We start from the raw sequence: 19179 nt of genomic DNA on the forward strand, positions 1-19179 counted from the left end.
CCACTCTAAATTTCAAATCTCAAAGGTCTCCAATAAGACATTATTCCCAAAATAGAGCTTTGCCCTGGTAAACTAGCATGTTCCAGCAGGGTGGTTTTATGGACATGGGGTCTATGTTCACAGATCTTAACACTAGTGAAAAAGAGTATGCTTCACTCTATTGGGTGGCCCAAATGCGTGTAAGTCTCCATGACTCTAAGGAAACCTGTAGGATCACAATTCCTAGATTCAGGACAGGATCTGCCATTTGGAGAGCTGAATGATCCTGCTCAATCTTCATTTCCCTCCATCTTTCCCCCGCCCTACACGTATGTACACAACATAATAGACATGAAAGCATTTGGTAAGCTGTAAAGGGCTCTACCCTTATTGTCTTGCCCCACTCTGAAGGCCTATAGCCTTTATTATCACTGCCACTCACATACTTATCACATGTAGTGTTGTCTCATGCTGTTATTTACCTATTTCACATGTATATGTCTCATCTTCCCAGCCAGACAAAGCACCTTGAGGTAAGGGCCTTGCCTTGCTCTCCTATTTCCCATAACAAAGTGCTTGTAGCATAGCACACAACTTAACGTGTCAAGTTAAGCTGATTTTCTGTAAACTGACTAGTTTTAAATCACTGGGGAATTTGTTCTCTCAAATAATCCCATAGTATATCAATCAGGAAATTCAAGGTTAAAAAAAAACACCCTAATTTAGGCTTTTGAATAAATCCAAAATTTGCAGACTAGGTTTGCTTAAAGACAGACACATCTTAGGAATATAAAGACAGCTGTCTAAGAGTTCTTATTTCTAAGGCTGTAGACACACAATCAAAAAAGCGGATGGGAGGAGGCACATGAGCAAGGCAATCCCAACTGGCTGGACGTCGTCAAAGGTAGGGGGCGAAGTCTGCAGAAATCTCCAACTCTTAAATGGTTAGTTCTTTCCCCCTGGCTGCTTCCATGTGCCAAACGCCAAATAATCCATTCTCCACTAGAAAAAAACTAGGCAACCCCTAGCTCCAGGATGCCTCAAGTGATGCCACACACACATGCACACATACACACACACACACACACACACACACACACACACACAGAGTCCAGGGACACCCTCCCTGAAACTGTCCCCCTATACAAAGTTCTGGGATGCTCCTTGCCATCTGTCCCTTTCCCACTGCTCCAGTAAACTTCCCAATTTGTCCCTCTACAGACCCTGGGGCATCTCCACAGAAAACCTCTCTTCCCCCATCCTGAGATGCCTACAGCCTATGCTTTCATCACCCATGACAAACCTCCCCCTAAGCTGCTCCCTCCCACAGAGCCCCAGAACGCCTACCCCAACTTCTTCCCTACACACACTACCGGAACACCCCCCTCAATCTGGCCTCCTCCTCGTAACTCTCTCCCAAACTGCTCCCTCTCATTCTGACTGCAGGCACTCCTCCAGCCAGCCTCCTCCCACTTGGATGTGGGAGGTCTCTGAAATGGCCAAGGCCTACGTCCTCTCTTGAAACTGGGGGTATCCCCACAGCTGTTCTTGTCCCTGACATGCCTAGAGCATTCTCATAGGCCATTTCTTCCCCCATAGACCTTGGACAGCTCCATAACCTGGCCCCGGGGACACAGGTGTGAGATGCCCCCACAGCCTGGCTGCTCCCAGCCAGTCTCAAAATGCTCCCACCTCCTGTCTCATCCTCTGAAGCCCCCACTGTGGACTGTCTCCACATGGTCAGACCTGAGACACCCCCATCTGCTTCTGCTCCTGAGGACCCAGTCACCCACACCGCAGCAGGTGCACGCCCTGCCATGGGAGCTCCTACAGCTGCGAGCACCCCCAGAGGCAGAGGCACCCTCCCAGCCTCGGGAATGGCTCCACCATGTCTCCTTCTCCACAGGCCTGAGACACTTTCAGAGCCTGTCTCTCCCTCCACAGGTCCAGGAACCCTGGCAGCAGCAGGCCCCTCAGTGGCCAGACTCCTTTCCCATATGCTTGAGCCATCATCCCCAGAGCTGGTATCCCCTACCATTGGCCCAGGGAGCTCAGAAGCTGTGGGCACTCCCACATCCATGGAACCTCTAGCAGCCACAGGCCTCCCAGGAGTCTTCCTGCTTCCAGACAGACCAGGGACACAGTCAGAGAATGTCCCCTCCCTCAAAGACCCCAGCAGCCCCACAGCCATGGACACTCCTGTACTCTGTCTGCCTCCCAACAAGCCTGAGATGCCCCCAGAGCCAGTCTTCTCCCCCGTGGGCCCAGGCATCCTTGTGGAACCCTTTGCATCTGCAGGACTACCTTCTGTCTCTCTTTCTCCCAACAAGTCTGAGCCGGTTTCCTCCTGCATAGGCCTAGGCACCCCACTAGCTGCAGACAGCCCCACAGTCCCAGGCATTCCTGCAGTTTGCTGCCTCCCCGACAAGCCTGAGAAGCCTCCACAGCCAGGCCCCAGCTCCAGAGAACCAGGCGTCCCAGGAGCCAGGAGCACGTCAGTGGCCACAGGGGCCCCGACCCTCTGTCTCCGTCCCCAGAGTCCTGCGATACCCCCAGAGTCAGTCTCTTCCCCAAGTCCAGGCTCCTCAGGCACCACAGGAACCCCAATAATCTGTCTCCTTTCCCATGGGCCTGGGAAAGCCCCAGAACCACTATCCTCCCCGCCAGACCACAGCTCCTCCCGAGCCACGGGTCCTCCTGAAGCCACAGATAACCTGGCAGCCTGAGCCCTTTCCCACAGGTTCGAAATGTCTCTAGAGCTGCCTTCTTGACACACAGGGCCAGACGCCCACACAGCAGCTGGCACTCTGGCAGGCACCTTTCCACAGCCTGGAGCACTCATCGCCATGGGGACCCCTGCTGCCACACACCTGTGCTGGGTCCCACCTGCTGCCCTGAGTATGCCCATTGTCTCAGATACCCCCACGGCCTGCCTCCTCCCACACAGGCATGAGGCATCTCCACAGTCAGCCTCCTGATCCACAGACCCAGGGATCCCTAAAGCTGAACGCCCCAGACTCTCTGGCTCCCCTACAGCCTGCCTCCTTTCCCACAGGCTCAGGACATTCCTACCATCGGTCTCCTCTTCAAGCCCAGGCACTGCCTCAGCTGGGGGCCCCCCCAGAGCTTGCTGTCCATCCCACAGGCCCAGGGCCCTGCTGTGGCTCAGCTCGTCTCCCAGGGCTCCCGGTACCACCACAGCCTGGGGCACCCCTACCGGCTGTCCCGCTCCCCACAGCCCTGGGAAACTCACAAAGCCCATGTCCTTCTCCAAGGCCCTGGGTATCCCTGTATCCTGCTCTATCCCCCACAGGCCTGCCGCCTGCTCCCCAGGACATGACGGCTCTGCAGTCTGTGCAGCTCCCCGTGACCCTGGGTCACCCCTAGAGCCTGTCTCCACCCACATAGGCTGTCCCCTTTCCCTGAACCCTGGATCACCTCCATATCTAGTTTCCTCTTCAGTAACACAAGGCACCCCGACAGAGTGTCCTGTGCCCCACAGGCGGGGGATACCCACAGAGCCTGTCTCCTCCACAGCCTGTCTCCTGTGCCATACACCTGCGGCCCCCACAGAGGTAGGCTCCTCCACCACTGGGTCGAGCACCCCCGCAGCCTGTCCCCTCCCCCATACACCAGGGCTGGCCCCACAGACTGCTTCATGTGCCAGAGCCCCAGGAATCCGCGGAGACTGTCCTCTCCCCCATTGCCCTGCAGCACCCCCACAGCCGAGCTCTCCCTCCACAGCTCTGGGCGCTCCCACAGCACCAGGCCACCCCACGGCCCCAGACTCGCCCACAGCCTGTCCTTTTTCACAAGGGCCTGGGGTAATCCCATAGCCTAACTCCTCCCCAGCCGCGGGAACCCCCACAGCCTGTCCCCTCCACAGATGTGGGGCCATCTCAGAACTTGACTCCAGAGCCCCAGGCACACCCGCAGGAGGCGGCACCCTCCCCGCCTGTACCTGCCCACAGAAGCCTAAGGCTCTTTTGTAAGCTGCCCCTAAGCCCAGAGCTGTAGGCCCTGAGGGGGCCCGAGGGAACCCCCTTGCCTGTCCCTTCACCCAGGGCCCTGTAAGACCGCCATGGCTTGTCTCTACCCAGGAAGCTCGGCCAGGAACACCCCTTTCGACGGGTCCTTCTCCTGCAGGCACGGGATGGAGCTCGACTCTACTTCCTTCCCCACATCCCGAGGCGGCTCTCATAGCCTGCACCTTCAGCCACAGGTGAAGAATGCTCTCATGGCCCAGAGATCCCGGGCGACCTTTTCTTTCGCAGCCCCGGGGACTCCTACCTTCGGTCTCCTCCTCGCCAGACCCGGTCACCCACACAGCCCCGGCAGGCCCCACCACCTCGGGCTCTCCCACAGCTCCGTTCACCCACACAGCCCCAGGGTCCCTTGCAGCCTCGCTGGAGCCTGCGGTCCCAGGAGCTCCCGGAACCTCATTCGCCCCGGCGGCGTCGTTGGTCTCCGCAGCTTGTCTCCTCCCCCACGGCCGCCGACAGCCCTGCGGCCTTTCTGCACTCACACAGCGCGTCTCCCGCTCCGAGAACCTCGCCCGGCGCCTTGCTCCACGGCCTCGGGAGGTCCCCGCGCCCCGTCTCTTCCCCCACGGCCGCCGAACTCCCCTCCCCGACCTGCTGGGCCCCACGCAGCGACCCGGCATCTTAGCCGCTGGCTCGCCCCCGCGCAGCCTGGGCACGGCCCCTCGGCCGGTCGCCCGGCTCATAGCTCCAGGGCAGTTCCCTCTCTCCCCAAGGCGGCCCTGGGGGTTGCCTTAGCACCTCGCTCCCTAAGCTGCTCCACACACGCACTCACACACGCAGCTCCCGCCTCGCAGCCTTTCTCCCTCCCAGCCCCCAACCCATCCCACCCCCGCCCAGGCTCGGGAACCCGCCCCCAGTCCTGGGCCCCCCTAAAGCCTAGACGGCAGAAAAGGTAACTGGGGGGACAAAGCGACAAAGACGGTCTGGGTCAGGTCTCCTCTCCCCCAGCTTCAAGACTCAACGCAGCTTCCCAGAATCCCCCCGAGCCCCGGCCCGAGCCCACCTGGCCTGGGGCGAGACGCAGCTACTGGGAGGCGGGCAAGGGGGACCCCCAACTAGGCCGCGCTTCCGGCCGCCATCCCAGTCGCCATAGCAACAGGCGCAGGGAGGCTTGGGAGCTGTTGAAGCTCCTGAACTACTTAAGGATTCAGGTGTTGCAAGGCGGTAAGTTTCGCAGCCAGTGTCCATGGGGCCGGAGCTAGATTGGGGTAGAGGCCTGGGCTTGGGAGTGCAGCTAACCCAGAAAGAGCTGAGAAACGAGAGCAGAAAGCCATGCGGGTGCATTGTGGTCCTCAGAGGCTTCCGTACTCTACGGCGGCTCTGGCTCCCGTAGGCCCCGCCCCCTCTTGCCCACCCGGAAGCAGCCTCGCCCCGCCCAGTGGGCCCCGCCCGCCCGCCTGCCCGCCCGCCCGCCCGCCGCAGCCAGACGTGCGCTCCTCCAGCAGCAGTTCCACGTCGTGCCGATGGCCCACTACGAGGAGGTGAGTGTGTCCGGCTTCGAGGAGTTCAACCGGGCCGTGGAACAGCACAATGGCAAGACCATTTTCGCCTACTTTACGGGTTCTAAGGACGCCGGAGGGAAAAGCTGGTGCCCCGACTGCGTGCAGGGTGAGGCCGGGATTCCGGGGCTCCTGTACAGCGGAAACGGCAGGAAGGTGGAGGCTATGACCAGAAAGGGGGCTTAGTGGAGGCGGAGTGTCTTGATTCCAGACATCTGCGGGGCAATCTGATCTGTCCCCGTCTCCTCGTATAAAATCCTACCCTGCCCTGCCAAGAGCGCTCTTCTTTTTACCATTTTACCCGGATGATCTTGGAATCTAGTTCCTTAAAACTTCTCACCCTGTACTATTAGTGTCTTACAGAATGCGTGAGTTGGTCAGCAAATGCATATGCTTTCCATTGTTATGGGCGCGGTGGTGCAGGGGCAAATTTGGACTGGGATTTGGTCCTTACCCTTAATGTGGTTCTAAGACCAGAAGTGAACGCCTGACTTCTGCTGATCTCTTCAGCTAGCTGCAGGTTAAAGTCTGAGTATTTACCAAGACTGGGGGAAGGGGAAAGGAAGACTGTTTATTAGTGCTTGATTGTAGAGTTAACGGGTTTATCTCAACTTTTTTTTTTTTTAAAAGCTGAACCAGTCGTACGAGAGGGGCTGAAGCACGTTAGTGAAGGATGTGTGTTCATCTACTGCCAAGTAGGAGACAAGCCTTAGTAAGTGGCAATGTATACACTACTTCACAGGCATGCGCGAATTGTGAACTTATGCGGGAAGGGTCTCAGGGACTCGCCCAGTTTCTCTGTTACAAGGTTATGTCTGACAAGTTAAACAATTAGAAGCTATTAAATACAAATTTTAAAGCCCACTTGAATTAAGTAAGGGTAATTCAACGAATTTGGTCTGGTGTAACCCAGAACTTAGCTGGCTTTACTTTTGTATCTTAGTCACGCTTTAAAACTTTGCACGGGGTAATTAATAGATTAAGCCATAGTCCTCACGTTTTTTTAAGTGTCTGCAAGAATGATTACTAAAAAATATAGGGATATGTCAAATATTAAGCAAACTGTAATAAACCAAGTAAATTTTTTTCATGATCGCTTTGTCTTTTGGAATAGTTGGAAAGATCCAAATAATGACTTCAGAAAAAACTTGAAAGTAACAGCAGTGCCTACACTACTTAAGTATGGAACAGTAAGTATCTTTAAATATGCTGGGCCTTTAATTCACTGTCACAACTCTTTTAACTTGCTCTGGATCCAATGTTGTAAAGATCTGATATTGCATCTCAACTCCACTGCGGTTCAGAGTGCTCCTGAGAGTTCATTCCTGTGGCCAATCCCAATAAACTAATAATGTAAATATCAAGCTTTTAGGTCTTTTTCATGGTAAGTCACTGTTAACAAATTCTATAACCAGAAAGTAGGCTGATAATTCCTTAAAACACTTGCATCAACAGTTGTTTTCTATATAATTCATAATTCTGGTTAGAAAGGGCACCTCCTCTACTTCAGTCATGCCCCTGGGATCCTAAATTACAGAGTTGAGGGGAAGAGGGTACTGGGCTTGCTGTCTCCTGTTTTAGTCTGCAGAGCTTCCTGGCATTTGGGATTTAAGTCCCTTGAGCCAAGTATGTTAGTGATTCATCTTACAGCAAATATCTGCTTTCATAAAACTTGTTATAACTAGTTGATAGTTTCTAAATTGCAGAATTTCTGTCTTCAAAGATTAATGTCATTCAATGCAGAGCTCGTTCCACTCCTAATAATGTTTTATAGGAGTAGTTAAGATTTGACTGTTCTCTTACAGCCTCAAAAACTGGTAGAATCTGAGTGTCTTCAGGCCAACCTCGTGGAAATGTTGTTCTCTGAAGATTAAGATTTTATGATGGCAATCATGTCTTGATTTCCTGATTTTAGTATCAATAAACTGTATACTTGCTTTGAATTCATATTAGCAATAAATGTTTAAAAAAAAAAAAAAACTGGCATGTGTCTATAAACAAAAGTGCTATTAAAATGCTCATGAACCCTTAGTTTCCCTGTAATATATCTTCAGAAGTAGCAGTAAAAGCTCAAAGGAATGTATTATTGAAAGTGACAGAAATGCCTAAAAGCCCCTAAAGGTACAGAGGACACCTTCCAAATCTCTAAAGAGATCCGGATCGAGGGCCCGGTGTGGTGGCTCACGCCTATAATCCCAGCACTTTGGGAGGCCGAGGCGGGTGGATCATGAGGTCAAGAGATCGAGACCATCCTGGTCAACATGGTGAAACCTCGTCTCTATCAGAAATACAAAAAATTAGCTGGGCATGGTGGAGCGTACCTGTAGTCCCAGCTACTCAGGAGGCTGAGGCAGAAGAATTGCCTGAACCCAGGAGGCGGAGGTTGCAGTGAGCTGAGATCGCGCCATTGCACTCCAGCCTGGGTAACGAGCGAAACTCTGTCTCAAAAAAAAAAAAAAAAGATCTGGATCTTTTAAATTCTATGCATCTGCAAAGCAACGGATATTCCTGAAACCCCTTCTTTGATTTTGGAATGTAGAACCTAACCTCACCACTGAAGGGAAGCACAGTACCTCTAATCCAGCCTCTGTTTAATTCAGGCAGTTTTGTTTCATTTATTAAAATACAGACTCCTGCCGGGCGCGGTGGCTCACGCCTGTAATCTCAGCACTTTGGGAGGCCGAGGCGGGTGGATCACGAGGTCAAGAGATCGAGACCATCCTGGTCAACATGGTGAAACCCCGTCTCTACTAAAAATACAAAAAATTAGCTGGGCATGGTGATTCACAGAGTCAGTCACACTGATTCTACCACTTACTAGCTGTGTAACCATAGGTAAGTTAAGTTACTCACCCTGTCCAAACCTCAGTTTTGTCTTCTATAAACAAGGTTCTGAGAATTCAAGGAAGCGCTTAACATAGCACCTGGTGTGTGGTACCTCCCAAATCAGTGTTAGCTTTCCCAAGTAAGCACAAGTACTTGAGGCTCCTCATCTTTGTTCTAAAGTCAACAGACCAATTAGTAGTTAACCACTAGTTGTCCTGTGATGACTAGGTCAAGTGAGGCCACAGTGATTCTTAAAGCCACCTTGCAAAGCAGGTATACAGGTATTTCCTTTCCTGCAGAATTTAAAGAACTTTTATGCAGTTTCTTTCTGGTGATTTAAAGAAGTCACTGACTCCGCTACTCTCACTACATAGATAAGAGTGGTAGAGTAGTTGATCTGAGACACAGGTTCCAGGAGATGGCCTTGCCCTACTATATGTCAGGAAGAGCTAGCCTTAGAATTTAGTATACTTGGTGGCCCATCCCTACCCCATGCCCCAATGCCTTCTTTATTTGGTCTAAAGCACCTAACTTTTCCATTCTTAATCAGCTGATTATACTAAATGCTTAAAAAAGAAACACCTTAAAATCCGTATGGAAATCAAAGTAGAACACTTCAGGTTTAACAGTGATGGTCTATTAACAATAAAGAGTTAGTTGGATTAAAAAGCACACTAAAGGTTCTAGGGGCTACCATAATAAAGCTAGATAGGAAGAGTTTCATTCTTTTTGTCTTCACTATACAGAAGAAATACATTATATATATATATGTCTTCAGAGCCTCGTCTGTATCCAGTGTTTCATTTTCCCGACGTGTTATTTTGCTGTTGCTGCTCTGCCAAGGCTTGCTGAAGGCGCATCCGCTTCCGGGAATAGTGCTGCCAGTGTAGAATCTGCTGTTCATCAATAAATTTCGCACACTGGGCATTCACCAGCTCCTTTCGGAAGTGTTCATATTGGAGCAGCTCTAACATGTGTAAACACTGAGGGTACCTGGGTTTAAGTTTATAAGTGAATGAACAACATAATTTAATAATGCCAAGGTCTAATTCAGTTATTTTCTTAAAAATGATCTTGTAGCCTACCATTTATGTAACATTAACTTAGTACACTCTAGTAGCATAGTCATCAAAAGTCAGTGTTCAGCAAAATTTTCAAGTGAGAAGGTTTAAGTTCAGAAGGATTAAATTAACTTGCTCAAGACTACAGAACACAGTAACTGGTAAGCAGAGTGAAAATTTAGGGACAAACCATGCTACTCCCTTCTAGTGGTTTCCAAGGTGAAGAACATGAACATATTTTAGTAACTGTGTTTAATTAATAGTTACTGGTTTTTCCATCAACAGTGATAAAAAGACAACTTTCAGTTTCAAAGAGGACTATGCATATACATTGTACTCTTCTCCACAGAGGTATACCAATTCTGAAATTAGGTATACTCTAGGATTGGACAAGTAAATATACTGTGGATACAGAAAGCCGAATTTCTGGCTGTCAGAAAAGGATTTATAGACAAGTAAAGGAACAAGGCTAGAATGAACCCTGTGTTACTGAGCTGGTATTGAAAACAGCATGTACTTATGGCTCTTAATATATAGAGACACAGACAGATATATATGTGTGTGCATGTATACACATACATACATATATAGAGTTCTTGAGCTTTGTTTACTGAGAGGGCCTAGAAGCAATGACACTGTGGCACTAACGAACACACAGTGCCCGGTTTCCAAGGAGCAGGTTTCCTTGAAGAAAAGTCTGATTCAGGGATAAGACAGGGAAAGGACAAGATAAGCCTAGAACATTACGTAATGCCAGAAGAAATAGTGCTAAAAATTCTTGGGAGGATCAAAAGTATTCAGGAGCCAACTTGAAGGGACTCCTAATGGCCAAATCTGGAATATTCAGAGCAAGAAAATACATAATTAAAATTCACAGAATAAAAATAAGAATCCGAAAGTCCATACTAAATGGATGTAAATTTCTTTAATAAAATAATAAGTAAAAAACAAGGAAAAGTACTTCCCTACAATCGAATTCCAAACTAATAAATGGAGAATGAAAGAATTAGAAAATCACCACAATGAAAACTGTTTCTTCAAAAGCAAGTATCTTCAAATGATGCTAAAATTAATGGGCAAAAATACATGTAATATGATATTTACATAGTCTCAAAGGATTTCCCCATAAGATACTTATTAAATATACAAGCAAAAATAGTAACTTGATATGGAGAAACCTAGAAGGTACCAGCCTCAACCAAGTTATCAAAATTAATATCACCAGTAGTGGAACAAATAGACTTCATGTGACTGTGGATATATGATGGATACAAAATCATTTTTGTCATAGTCATGGCAAAGGAAAGACCACTAGATTAAAGGAGACGATAAGAAAACATGACAATAAATGCAACATGCAGGCCTAGACTGGATCCTGTACTGCATACAGCACACCAGCAGGACAAGTGGCAAAATCTGACCTCTGTAGATTAGGTAATAAATTCATATTAATGTTCTGATTTTTGCTGATTGCATTGTTAAACATCTGGAATATCTGAGTGAAGAAAATACAGGAATTCTCTTTACTATTTTTTCAGGTGTTTTGTAAGTAAAATTATTTCAAGTTGACATAAAAGCATTTAAAAGAGACAAAATACAGTGAAATATAGGAAGTATGCAGATAAAGCCAAAGTTGTAGAAGTGCTATGCAAATGACTAAAGTTTGGAAAATAGGATGCTAGAGCAACACTTCTCAAACTTTAATGTGTGTATGAATCACTTCTTAAAATGCAGACTGACTCCTTAAGTCTGCAGTGGGGCCTGAGCTCTGCATTTCTAAATAGCTCCCAAATGGAACCAATGCTGCTGATCTGAACACCACACTGAATAGAGGGCTTAGTACCATGCTTCTAAGAGAGTAACTTCCAAGGTAGTAAAGGTTTGCTATCTACATACTAAAAATACACAGTTGCTCTGATTGCTGGCTGCTTATGCTACAATGCTCTATTCACACCTGCCCTGGCTAATTCCCTTTCATGGCAGCATGAGTAGTTAAAATGACCAGGATGTAAGTTCTAGCCGAGTAGCCTTTAACAAGGTACTTAACCTCTCTAAAGTTCAGCTTCTTCAGCTGTAAAATAACGTGACAACCAAGGGAAGTCTCAAGTAGCATTTGGTCAATAATTAGAATTTAGATAGGCAGTGTTTATATCAGAATATATTAGAAGACAAATAAAGAATCATACTCTGGATAGGCTACAAGTCAACAAGATGAAACAGAAGCAGTAGAAAAGGAAAGTTCTGCATTTGGTTGTGTTTTAAAAAATAAACAAGATAGGGAGAACTGAACAGCATTGATGAAAATAAGAATTGAAGGATTTTAGTTGACATTAATGCTGCCCCCAAGTCAACAATGTGATCCTCTCCCCACTCCCCACCCCAAAAGTAATATAAACGTAAGTTTAATTAATAGAGGTGTATGTCCACATAAAGAAAAGAAAAGACCTCTGGCCCACTGTACTCTGACCACATCTGAAGGCCTGTGTTTAGTTCTTGGCTGAACTGCATAAGGTACAACTGACAAATATCCAAAGGAGGGAACCTGAACTCATGAGAAGTCTGGGCACCATGGCACAATGGCTGAAGGGAGTTGAGAAAAAGAGATATAAGGGAGATGTTATAGTGGCAGCTACTAGTTAGCAATTAAGCAGGCCAAGTGGTAGAAAGTCTCTTCCACCAAGTGGAAAGCAGCTAGTGCTGACAGCTGCTCTCAGCTTCAGCCAGTTGTTGACTTAGAAGAATTAAGATCTATGGTTGCTAGATCCTACAGATTTTAAAGAGCATCTGGAAATCTGCATTTATTAAATAAAACTTTGTGATCTTTAAACGTTGGCAAGCATTAAAAAAAATTTTTTAAATAAAATCTTGCACAGACTAAATAAAATGTCCAAAATGGGCTAATTTGCAATCTCTCTTGAATGTAAATATCTAAAAAGCTGTTGTCCTCAAGAGGGTATAGAATGATTCTAGCTTGATCCAGGGACAAACAGACTGAAGCTACAAGGAGGTATATTATATCACAACATAAGGAAGAACTTTATAACTTCTGGCTAACAATCGAATTAGCTGCTCTTGACAGAGTAACATGGGATCAATGGAAACTTCCAAACAGTGTAGATAACCATCTCTCAGCAACACTGTGGATAAAATTAAACTTACTGGTGGCTAAGGCTTCCAACACTGAGTCTGTAAATCTACATATATACAATATTTGTTGAAATACACTATTTAAAAAGTCTTTTCTTTGGATTATTAAATGGATAAAAAGCCAGAAAAGATACAAATGGTCCTGCAGGCAACACAAGATGTATATGCTTTGCGAGTCAACTGCTACTGCATATAGATAAGTGACTTCAAGACAAGTTGGAAACATTTTCCTCTCAAATTTTTGTTTAAAAAAAAAAAAGTTCACTACTGCTTTCTGACTACCTGCTCAAGACAAATCAAGAGTGTGAGTTCAAGGTGTAGTTTTTTGTTTTTTTACCATTAAAAGGGAATCGCTTTCTGGTTATAATATGGTTCTTGCAACTTAGTAAGCTTTAACAGGAAAGTGTCTGCTGAACAACCTGAATGGTAAACATACATATACACACAAATGAGTAAATGCATGTGAAGTATTTAGCACTGTTCTTGGCACACAAAAGGCCTTAAAGAAAAGATAGCAGCTCTAAGACTCAGGTAAGACTCCTCCAAATAACCCCAAACACCTTCCTTACAGATACCCTCTTTTTGTGTTCTTAATTTCAGCCCACGGTTATGTCATTACATTTACAGATTGTGAATTCTTCCGGATCAGAAACCTGGGGAGATGGGGAGGTTGGTAAAAGACAAGGTCAGACAAAGCAGAGCCAGATCATAGAGGGGTTTAGCCCAAAAAAGAGAGACTGGATTTTATTCCCCATGGAATGCAAAGCCATTGAAAGGTTCTAGGCAAAAAAGTAAAGTGTTCTGATTTACATTTGTAAGTGATTAAGTTGGCTTCTGTGTAGAAAGCTGTTTTGCTTTGTTTGGTTTGCGGGAAGGGGCAGGGGAGCAGGAAGGTAAAAGTGGAAGCAGAGATAACCAGGGAATAGATTACTGCAGTGATACAAGTTAGAGATGAGGGTGTCTTGTATTAAGGTGGCAACAACTAAAAGAAGTGGAGAGATTCAAAATACATTTTTGCCAATGTGAAACCAAGAAATCTATTACATAATAAAGTATACACAGGCTTAGGATTATAAAAATTAAACTTACTTTAGATACTTGGCATATTCTGGGTCTTTCCAGTAAAGCAAGTATTTAAGATAATTAACAAAAGCTTTGTCTTTGAAGTAACCTCTTTGGGCAAGAACTGAAAAGCATTAAAAGAAAAAGAAAAGAAAATCTGTAGGTCAAACCAATTCTTAAACTATGATTTGTTACCCCTAATATAAAGGATCTATTTACATAACACTCCCGCCACCAACACACATCGGATTCAAAACACAAGTCCCAATGTGCACAATTACATCTATAAACCAGCATAAGTGTAATTTCATTTCATTGAGAATGTGTACAAGGAGATACTATTTTGAATTGCAACTCTTCTGTCAGAAATTAATAGCTACTCAATTTAATGAGGTGCTTAACGACTTACAATTAAGGTAATTTGGGTTGGCTAAACATTGCACAAATTCCAACTCCAATTGAAACCGAAGTCGATTTCCAGCATCATCTAGGAGACAAGACAGCAAAAATCATCGACAATAAAGGTCACTGTATATAATACTGATTTGTGGTAAGGAAAGAATAAAGAAACCTGACTAATATTGAGATGGTCTTCCCAAACTGGGAGTGGGTGGAGAGAAACCTTTCTTCGAAATCTAAGAAAAGCAGAGCCTTGGTTAAAAGGATTACGTTAGAAGTTTCTCTAAAGTTAAAGATAAATCATCAAAGAAAACAGCCACACAAACGGAGCAGAATTCCTACCCACTCGTGGGCCACTTTGCAGAAATTTTAAGGGATCACTTAGGTAAGCTGTAGTAACTGTGGCTTCCCCTATTTTAATAATGCGTTGTAACCATTGTTAACAGTGATTAAGTTTAGCAAAAGCTACGTGCTGAATCCGTTAAGAAAAACTTAGGATGCAAGCTGAAAAAGAGACTGCAGAGAGCCTAAAAGATCGTGGAGCGTATGCATATGTGAGAAGCACCAGCGGCAGAATGATATACAAGTCTAGCGACGATATTTCAAACACGAAAGCTCGTGAGAAGCAGAAAACCAGTCAAGGAGGACAAGGTTTAACACAAATCCTCTCTTAATCTCGCCCACGCTGGGGAGCTGGTGGTTTTTGAATAGCAAAGATGTGGAATAAACCAAATTAGGAGAACTACGAAAAGTACCTTAGCCTTCTAGACGCCACAAGAGCTTTCTCTCCTCCCTGTCCAAATACGAACCCTGCAGAGTGAGGCCTGAAAGGAAGCCCCGGGGAAGCGGTCTGGACCTAGGAGAGTTCCATCTGCGAAGACGCCAGGTTCAGAGAGCTACTCACCTGTCTCCATAGCGACGGCGGCGGCCATAACAACCAGAGACACCAACTCGCCACCAGCCCGACAGAGCAAACGCCCAGAGTGGCGAGGGAAGTTCCGGAAACCACGGCTCCCGCTTCCGGTCTCGGGGCATTGTGGGATGTGAGACCGGGAGACTCCACCCATCCCGGCCCGCTCTATGCCCGCTGGCTCCCGAACAGCCAGGGGGCGGGGGCAGGGCCGTGGGAGCGACCGAGGGGCAGGAGCCGTGTTTTGGCCTTCGAAGGACCGTGGTGCTTCCACGTCATCGTGTTGTGGCGCTCCCCTCTGTGGCAGTACAGTTGTTTTCCTTTCTTCTGCCTGCAGTGACGGTTGGTGTGTGGGGTACCCAGAGGCCTCCCTGGTCCCCTCACCCCTGGCAGAATGGCCTCAGCCCAGGGAGCAAGCACTCTTCGCCCTGGTGGAGACCGCCCGCTACGCAGAGACGTCCACGGTCCGCGTGGAGACGTCGTCCCGATGGGTGGAGACCTCACAGGGCCGCAGCGAGGGGCCTTCCCTCTCCCCGTCAGGAAAGTGGCTCCCTGGCGTCCTCGAGGCGTCCTCCTGGCACCTGGAAGCCTCCTCGAAGCGCATGGAAACGACCTCCCGCCACGTCAGGGACCCTGCGGGTGGAGACGTCTCTGCACCGCGCGGAGAGCCCGGCCCAGCGAGCCAGGCCGGCCGCCCCCCAGAGAGAAAAAAATAGCCTGATGAGATGCTGCTTCCCAAAGGCCAACAAGGGGCCAGGGCCCTCAGCCCGGACAGACAGGCCTCCAGTTGCCAGCCAGCCAGCTGCCAGGTGGACCAGTCTTTTTCGGTTTCATGGAAACAGCCCAAAAATCGATGTAAGAAACAGCTAAGCTGCGGTTCCTGAACACAGCCAACGTTTTTTGACCATCCTGCGGCGTCTTGGACCAGTCGGCTTTTAACCCAGTGAATTATATTCACTTGAAGCCAACACAAACGGTTTTCAGGCCCAGGATGCTATATAAATCGGGTTGATGGACAAAGAGGCTGTTTCAGCCTCTGAGTAAGGTGAGTTTGGGATCCAAAGCCCTCAGATGACCTTCACCCCTTAGGAACAGAGACCAAACTGAAATCATGACCTGTGGAATGATTCCATGCCTGCTAACAGCTTGAGAGGCAACAAACAGACTCATAAATTATTAATTGGTCTTTGTTTACGTTTCAAAGTAAATGGTTTTCTTTTACCTGGCACTCCCATTCACACACTTTTTTTTTTTTTTTTTTTGAGACGGAGTTTCGCTCTTGTTACCCAGGCTGGAGTGCAATGGCGCGATCTCGGCTCACCGCAACCTCCGCCTCCTGGGCTCAGGCAATTCTCCTGTCTCGGCCTCTTGAGTAGCTGGGATTACAGGCACGCGCCACCATGCCCAGCTAATTTTTTTTTTTTTGTATTTTTAGTAGAGACGGGGTTTCACTATGTTGACCAGGATGGTCTCGATCTCTTGACCTCGTGATCCACCCGCCTCGGCCTCCCAAAGTGCTGCGATTACAGGCTTGAGCCACCGCGCCCGGCCTCACACACTTTTTTAAGGTAGGTTAGATGTAGTTAAAAATGATAGCAAACCCACCAGCAAGCAAAAATAATCTTAGAAGAGAAAGTGAAAGAGGTCATTGAAACCTGACCTGAAGTTTGAAGAAGATGGACAAGAGTCACATTTACTGAGTACCTGCTCTGTGCCAGGCACTACAGATGTTCCTCCACTTACGATGGGGTTACCTCCCAATAAACCCATTGTAAGTAGAAAATATGATAATTTGAAAATGCACTTGCTATCTACAACCTACTAAACATCGTAGCTTAGTTTACCCTACCTTAAACATGCTCAGGACACATTAGCCTAAAGTTGAGCAAAATCATCTAACAGAAAGCCTATTTTATAATAAAATGTTGAATATCTCATGTAATTTATTGCTTACTGTACTAAAAGTGAGAAACAATGGTCGTATGAGTCTTAAAGTAGTATTTCTACGGAATGTCGCTTTTGTACCATTGGGAACTGTCTGTGTTCTGGGAACTTGGACTATAGCAGTAAAAAAGGTAAAGACCCAACTCTAGTGGAGCTTACCGTGGTGAAAAGGCAGACAGGCAATGATGAAACGAGACAATTTGCTGCTGTGATTAGCACTATGAAGGAAATATATGGGTAATGTGGTAGAGAATGGAATTAAGACGTTTCTTTTGATAAAATGGTCAGGGAAGGCCTTACTGATTAGGTAACATTTAATCTGAGATGTGTGTGAGTGATCTGGAAAGGGTGCATTCTAGGCAGAAGGAACAACAAATACAAAAGATGGATGGAACAAGTTTTGAATGTTCAAGGAACAGAAAGAAGGCCAGTGTGGCTGGAATGAGAGAGGGGCAATTATATATACATGGAAGCAGAATGAAGACAGGAGATTAAAAGCAAGCAGGGGCCAGTCCACAGAACGTCCTCTAAGCCACAGTAAGGAGTTTGAGATTTATTCTAAGGTCAACAGGAAAATATTGGAGGGTTTCCAACAGGGGAATGGCATGATGCCATTTACATTTTAAAAATATCCTTCTGGCTTCTGTGTGTAGAATATGGAACAGTGGTTCTCAACTAAGTGTGATTTTGTCCCCCAGACGATATGTGGCAACGTCTAGAGACATTTTAGTTTGGTGGAAAAGTTGGGGGGCGGTCCACAGAAGGTGCTACTAGCACCTGGTGGGTAGAGGCCAGGGATGCCACCTCACATCCTACAGTGCACAGGTCAACACCCCACTCTCTGCCAACAACGAAGAACCACTGGTCCCAAAATGTCAATAGTGCCGAGGCTGAGAAACACTGACAGTTCTAGCAGTTTGAAAAGCTAGAGCATGGTCCACAGGGGCAGCACCCCACTTCTGCATATCAGGATTGTAGTGAGACCTAAGAAACAGTCATGGAAGAAGGTTACCTCTAAAGTTAAAAAGAATTCATCAAAGAAAACAGCCACACAAACGGAGCAGAATTCCTACCACTCGTGGGCCACTTTGCAGGAATTTTAACAGTGATCAATAACTAAGGTAGGCTGTAATGACTGTGGCTTCCCCTATTTTAATAATGTGTTGTAACAATTGTTAACAGTGATTAAGTTTCCCAAAATCTACGTGCTGAATCTGTTAAGAAAAACTTAGGATGCAAGCTGAAAAAGAGACTGCAGGAGCCTAAAAGATCACGGAACATATGAATATATAAGAAGCACAAGTAGCAGAATGATACACAAGTCTGGCAACAGTATTTCAAACTTATGCAAGCTCATGTGAGAAGCAGAAAGCCAATCAAGGACACGCTTTAAAACACAAGGAGGACATGCTTTAAGACACAACTCCTCTCCCTTAGTGTTGCCCACGCCGGGGAGCTGGTGGGGTCGTTTGTGACTAGCAAAGATATGCAAACAAACCAAATTAGGAAAACTGCAGAGTACCTTAGCCTTTCTAGACGCTCCAAGAGCCTTGTCTCCTCCCTGTCCACATACTAACCCTGCAGAGAGTGAGGCCTGGAAGGAGGCCCCCGGGGAATCGGGAGAAGCGGTCTGAGCTGAGGAAAGGTCTATCTGCGAAGACTCCAGGCTCAGAGAGCTACTCACCTGTCTCCATAGCGACCGCCGCGGCCATAACAAGCTGAATCAACACCACCCCAACAAAGCAAAAGCCTAGAGGGGCGGGAGAAGTTCCGGAAGCCACGGCTCCCTCTTCCGGTCCCGGGGCATTGTGGGATATGGGGGCGGTGGCTCCACCCATTCCCGGCCCCGCCGGCTTGGCCCACCGCTAGGGTTCAGTGCCCGACTGTGGGAACGCCGGAGGAGCAGGAGTCCAGGGAGGCAGAGAATTTTACCCTCAAATGGAGCGAGTCCCGGCCGGGCGCGGTGGCTCATGCCTGTAATCCTAGCACTTTTGAGAGCCTGAGGCGGGTGGATCACGAGGCCAGACCAGCTTGGCCTAGATAGTGAAACCCCATCTCTACTAAAATGCAAAAACTAGCCGAGCTTGGTGGCGTGTGCCTGTAATCCCAGCTACTCGGGAGGCTGAGGCAGGAGAATTGCTTGAACCCGGGAGGTGGAGGTTGCAGTGAGCCGAGATCGCGCCACTGCACTCCAGCCTGGGAGAAGAAGCGAGATTCCGTCTCAAAAAAAAAAGGGGTGGTGTCGGGGGGAAATGAGTCCCAGAGTCTGGCACAAGACTAATGTGCAAAGCTAGTGGAATGAATTCGGT

The 19179-nt window shown here is 47.4% G+C and overlaps 3 protein-coding genes across 4 annotated transcripts; 1 reads left to right on the forward strand and 2 right to left on the reverse strand.

Annotated features, from left to right (window-relative positions):
- Positions 1–1348: 1348 nt before the first annotated feature.
- Positions 1349–4705, reverse strand: LOC141581844 (uncharacterized). Its single transcript, XM_074388530.1, has one exon. It carries the CDS (start codon positions 4703–4705, stop codon positions 1349–1351), a length of 3357 nt encoding a protein of 1118 aa, XP_074244631.1.
- Positions 4706–5429: 724 nt separating this feature from the next.
- On the forward strand, positions 5430–7501 carry TXNDC17 (thioredoxin domain containing 17). Its single transcript, XM_003931344.4, has 4 exons — positions 5430–5630; positions 6152–6233; positions 6636–6711; positions 7327–7501. The coding sequence occupies exons 1-4, from the start codon at positions 5486–5488 to the stop codon at positions 7393–7395; spliced, it is 372 nt and encodes a 123-aa protein (XP_003931393.2). The 5' UTR covers positions 5430–5485; the 3' UTR covers positions 7396–7501.
- Positions 7502–8962: 1461 nt separating this feature from the next.
- On the reverse strand, positions 8963–18836 carry LOC101050447 (mediator of RNA polymerase II transcription subunit 31). Of its 2 annotated transcripts, XM_010341954.3 has the most exons (5): positions 18555–18664; positions 14921–15257; positions 14027–14104; positions 13645–13741; positions 8963–9340 (listed from the first exon to the last, which is right to left on the reverse strand). In XM_010341954.3, the coding sequence occupies exons 2-5, from the start codon at positions 15081–15083 to the stop codon at positions 9148–9150; spliced, it is 531 nt and encodes a 176-aa protein (XP_010340256.1). In that variant the 5' UTR covers positions 15084–15257; positions 18555–18664; the 3' UTR covers positions 8963–9147. The 2 variants fall into 2 exon arrangements, with proteins under 2 accessions (XP_010340256.1, XP_003931394.2); XM_003931345.3 differs by lacking the exon at positions 14921–15257 and having other exon boundaries at positions 18555–18836.
- Positions 18837–19179: the final 343 nt, after the last annotated feature.

Source organism: Saimiri boliviensis, chromosome 17 (genome assembly GCF_048565385.1).
Source record: "Saimiri boliviensis isolate mSaiBol1 chromosome 17, mSaiBol1.pri, whole genome shotgun sequence".
Classification (NCBI taxonomy): Eukaryota; Metazoa; Chordata; class Mammalia; order Primates; family Cebidae; genus Saimiri; species Saimiri boliviensis.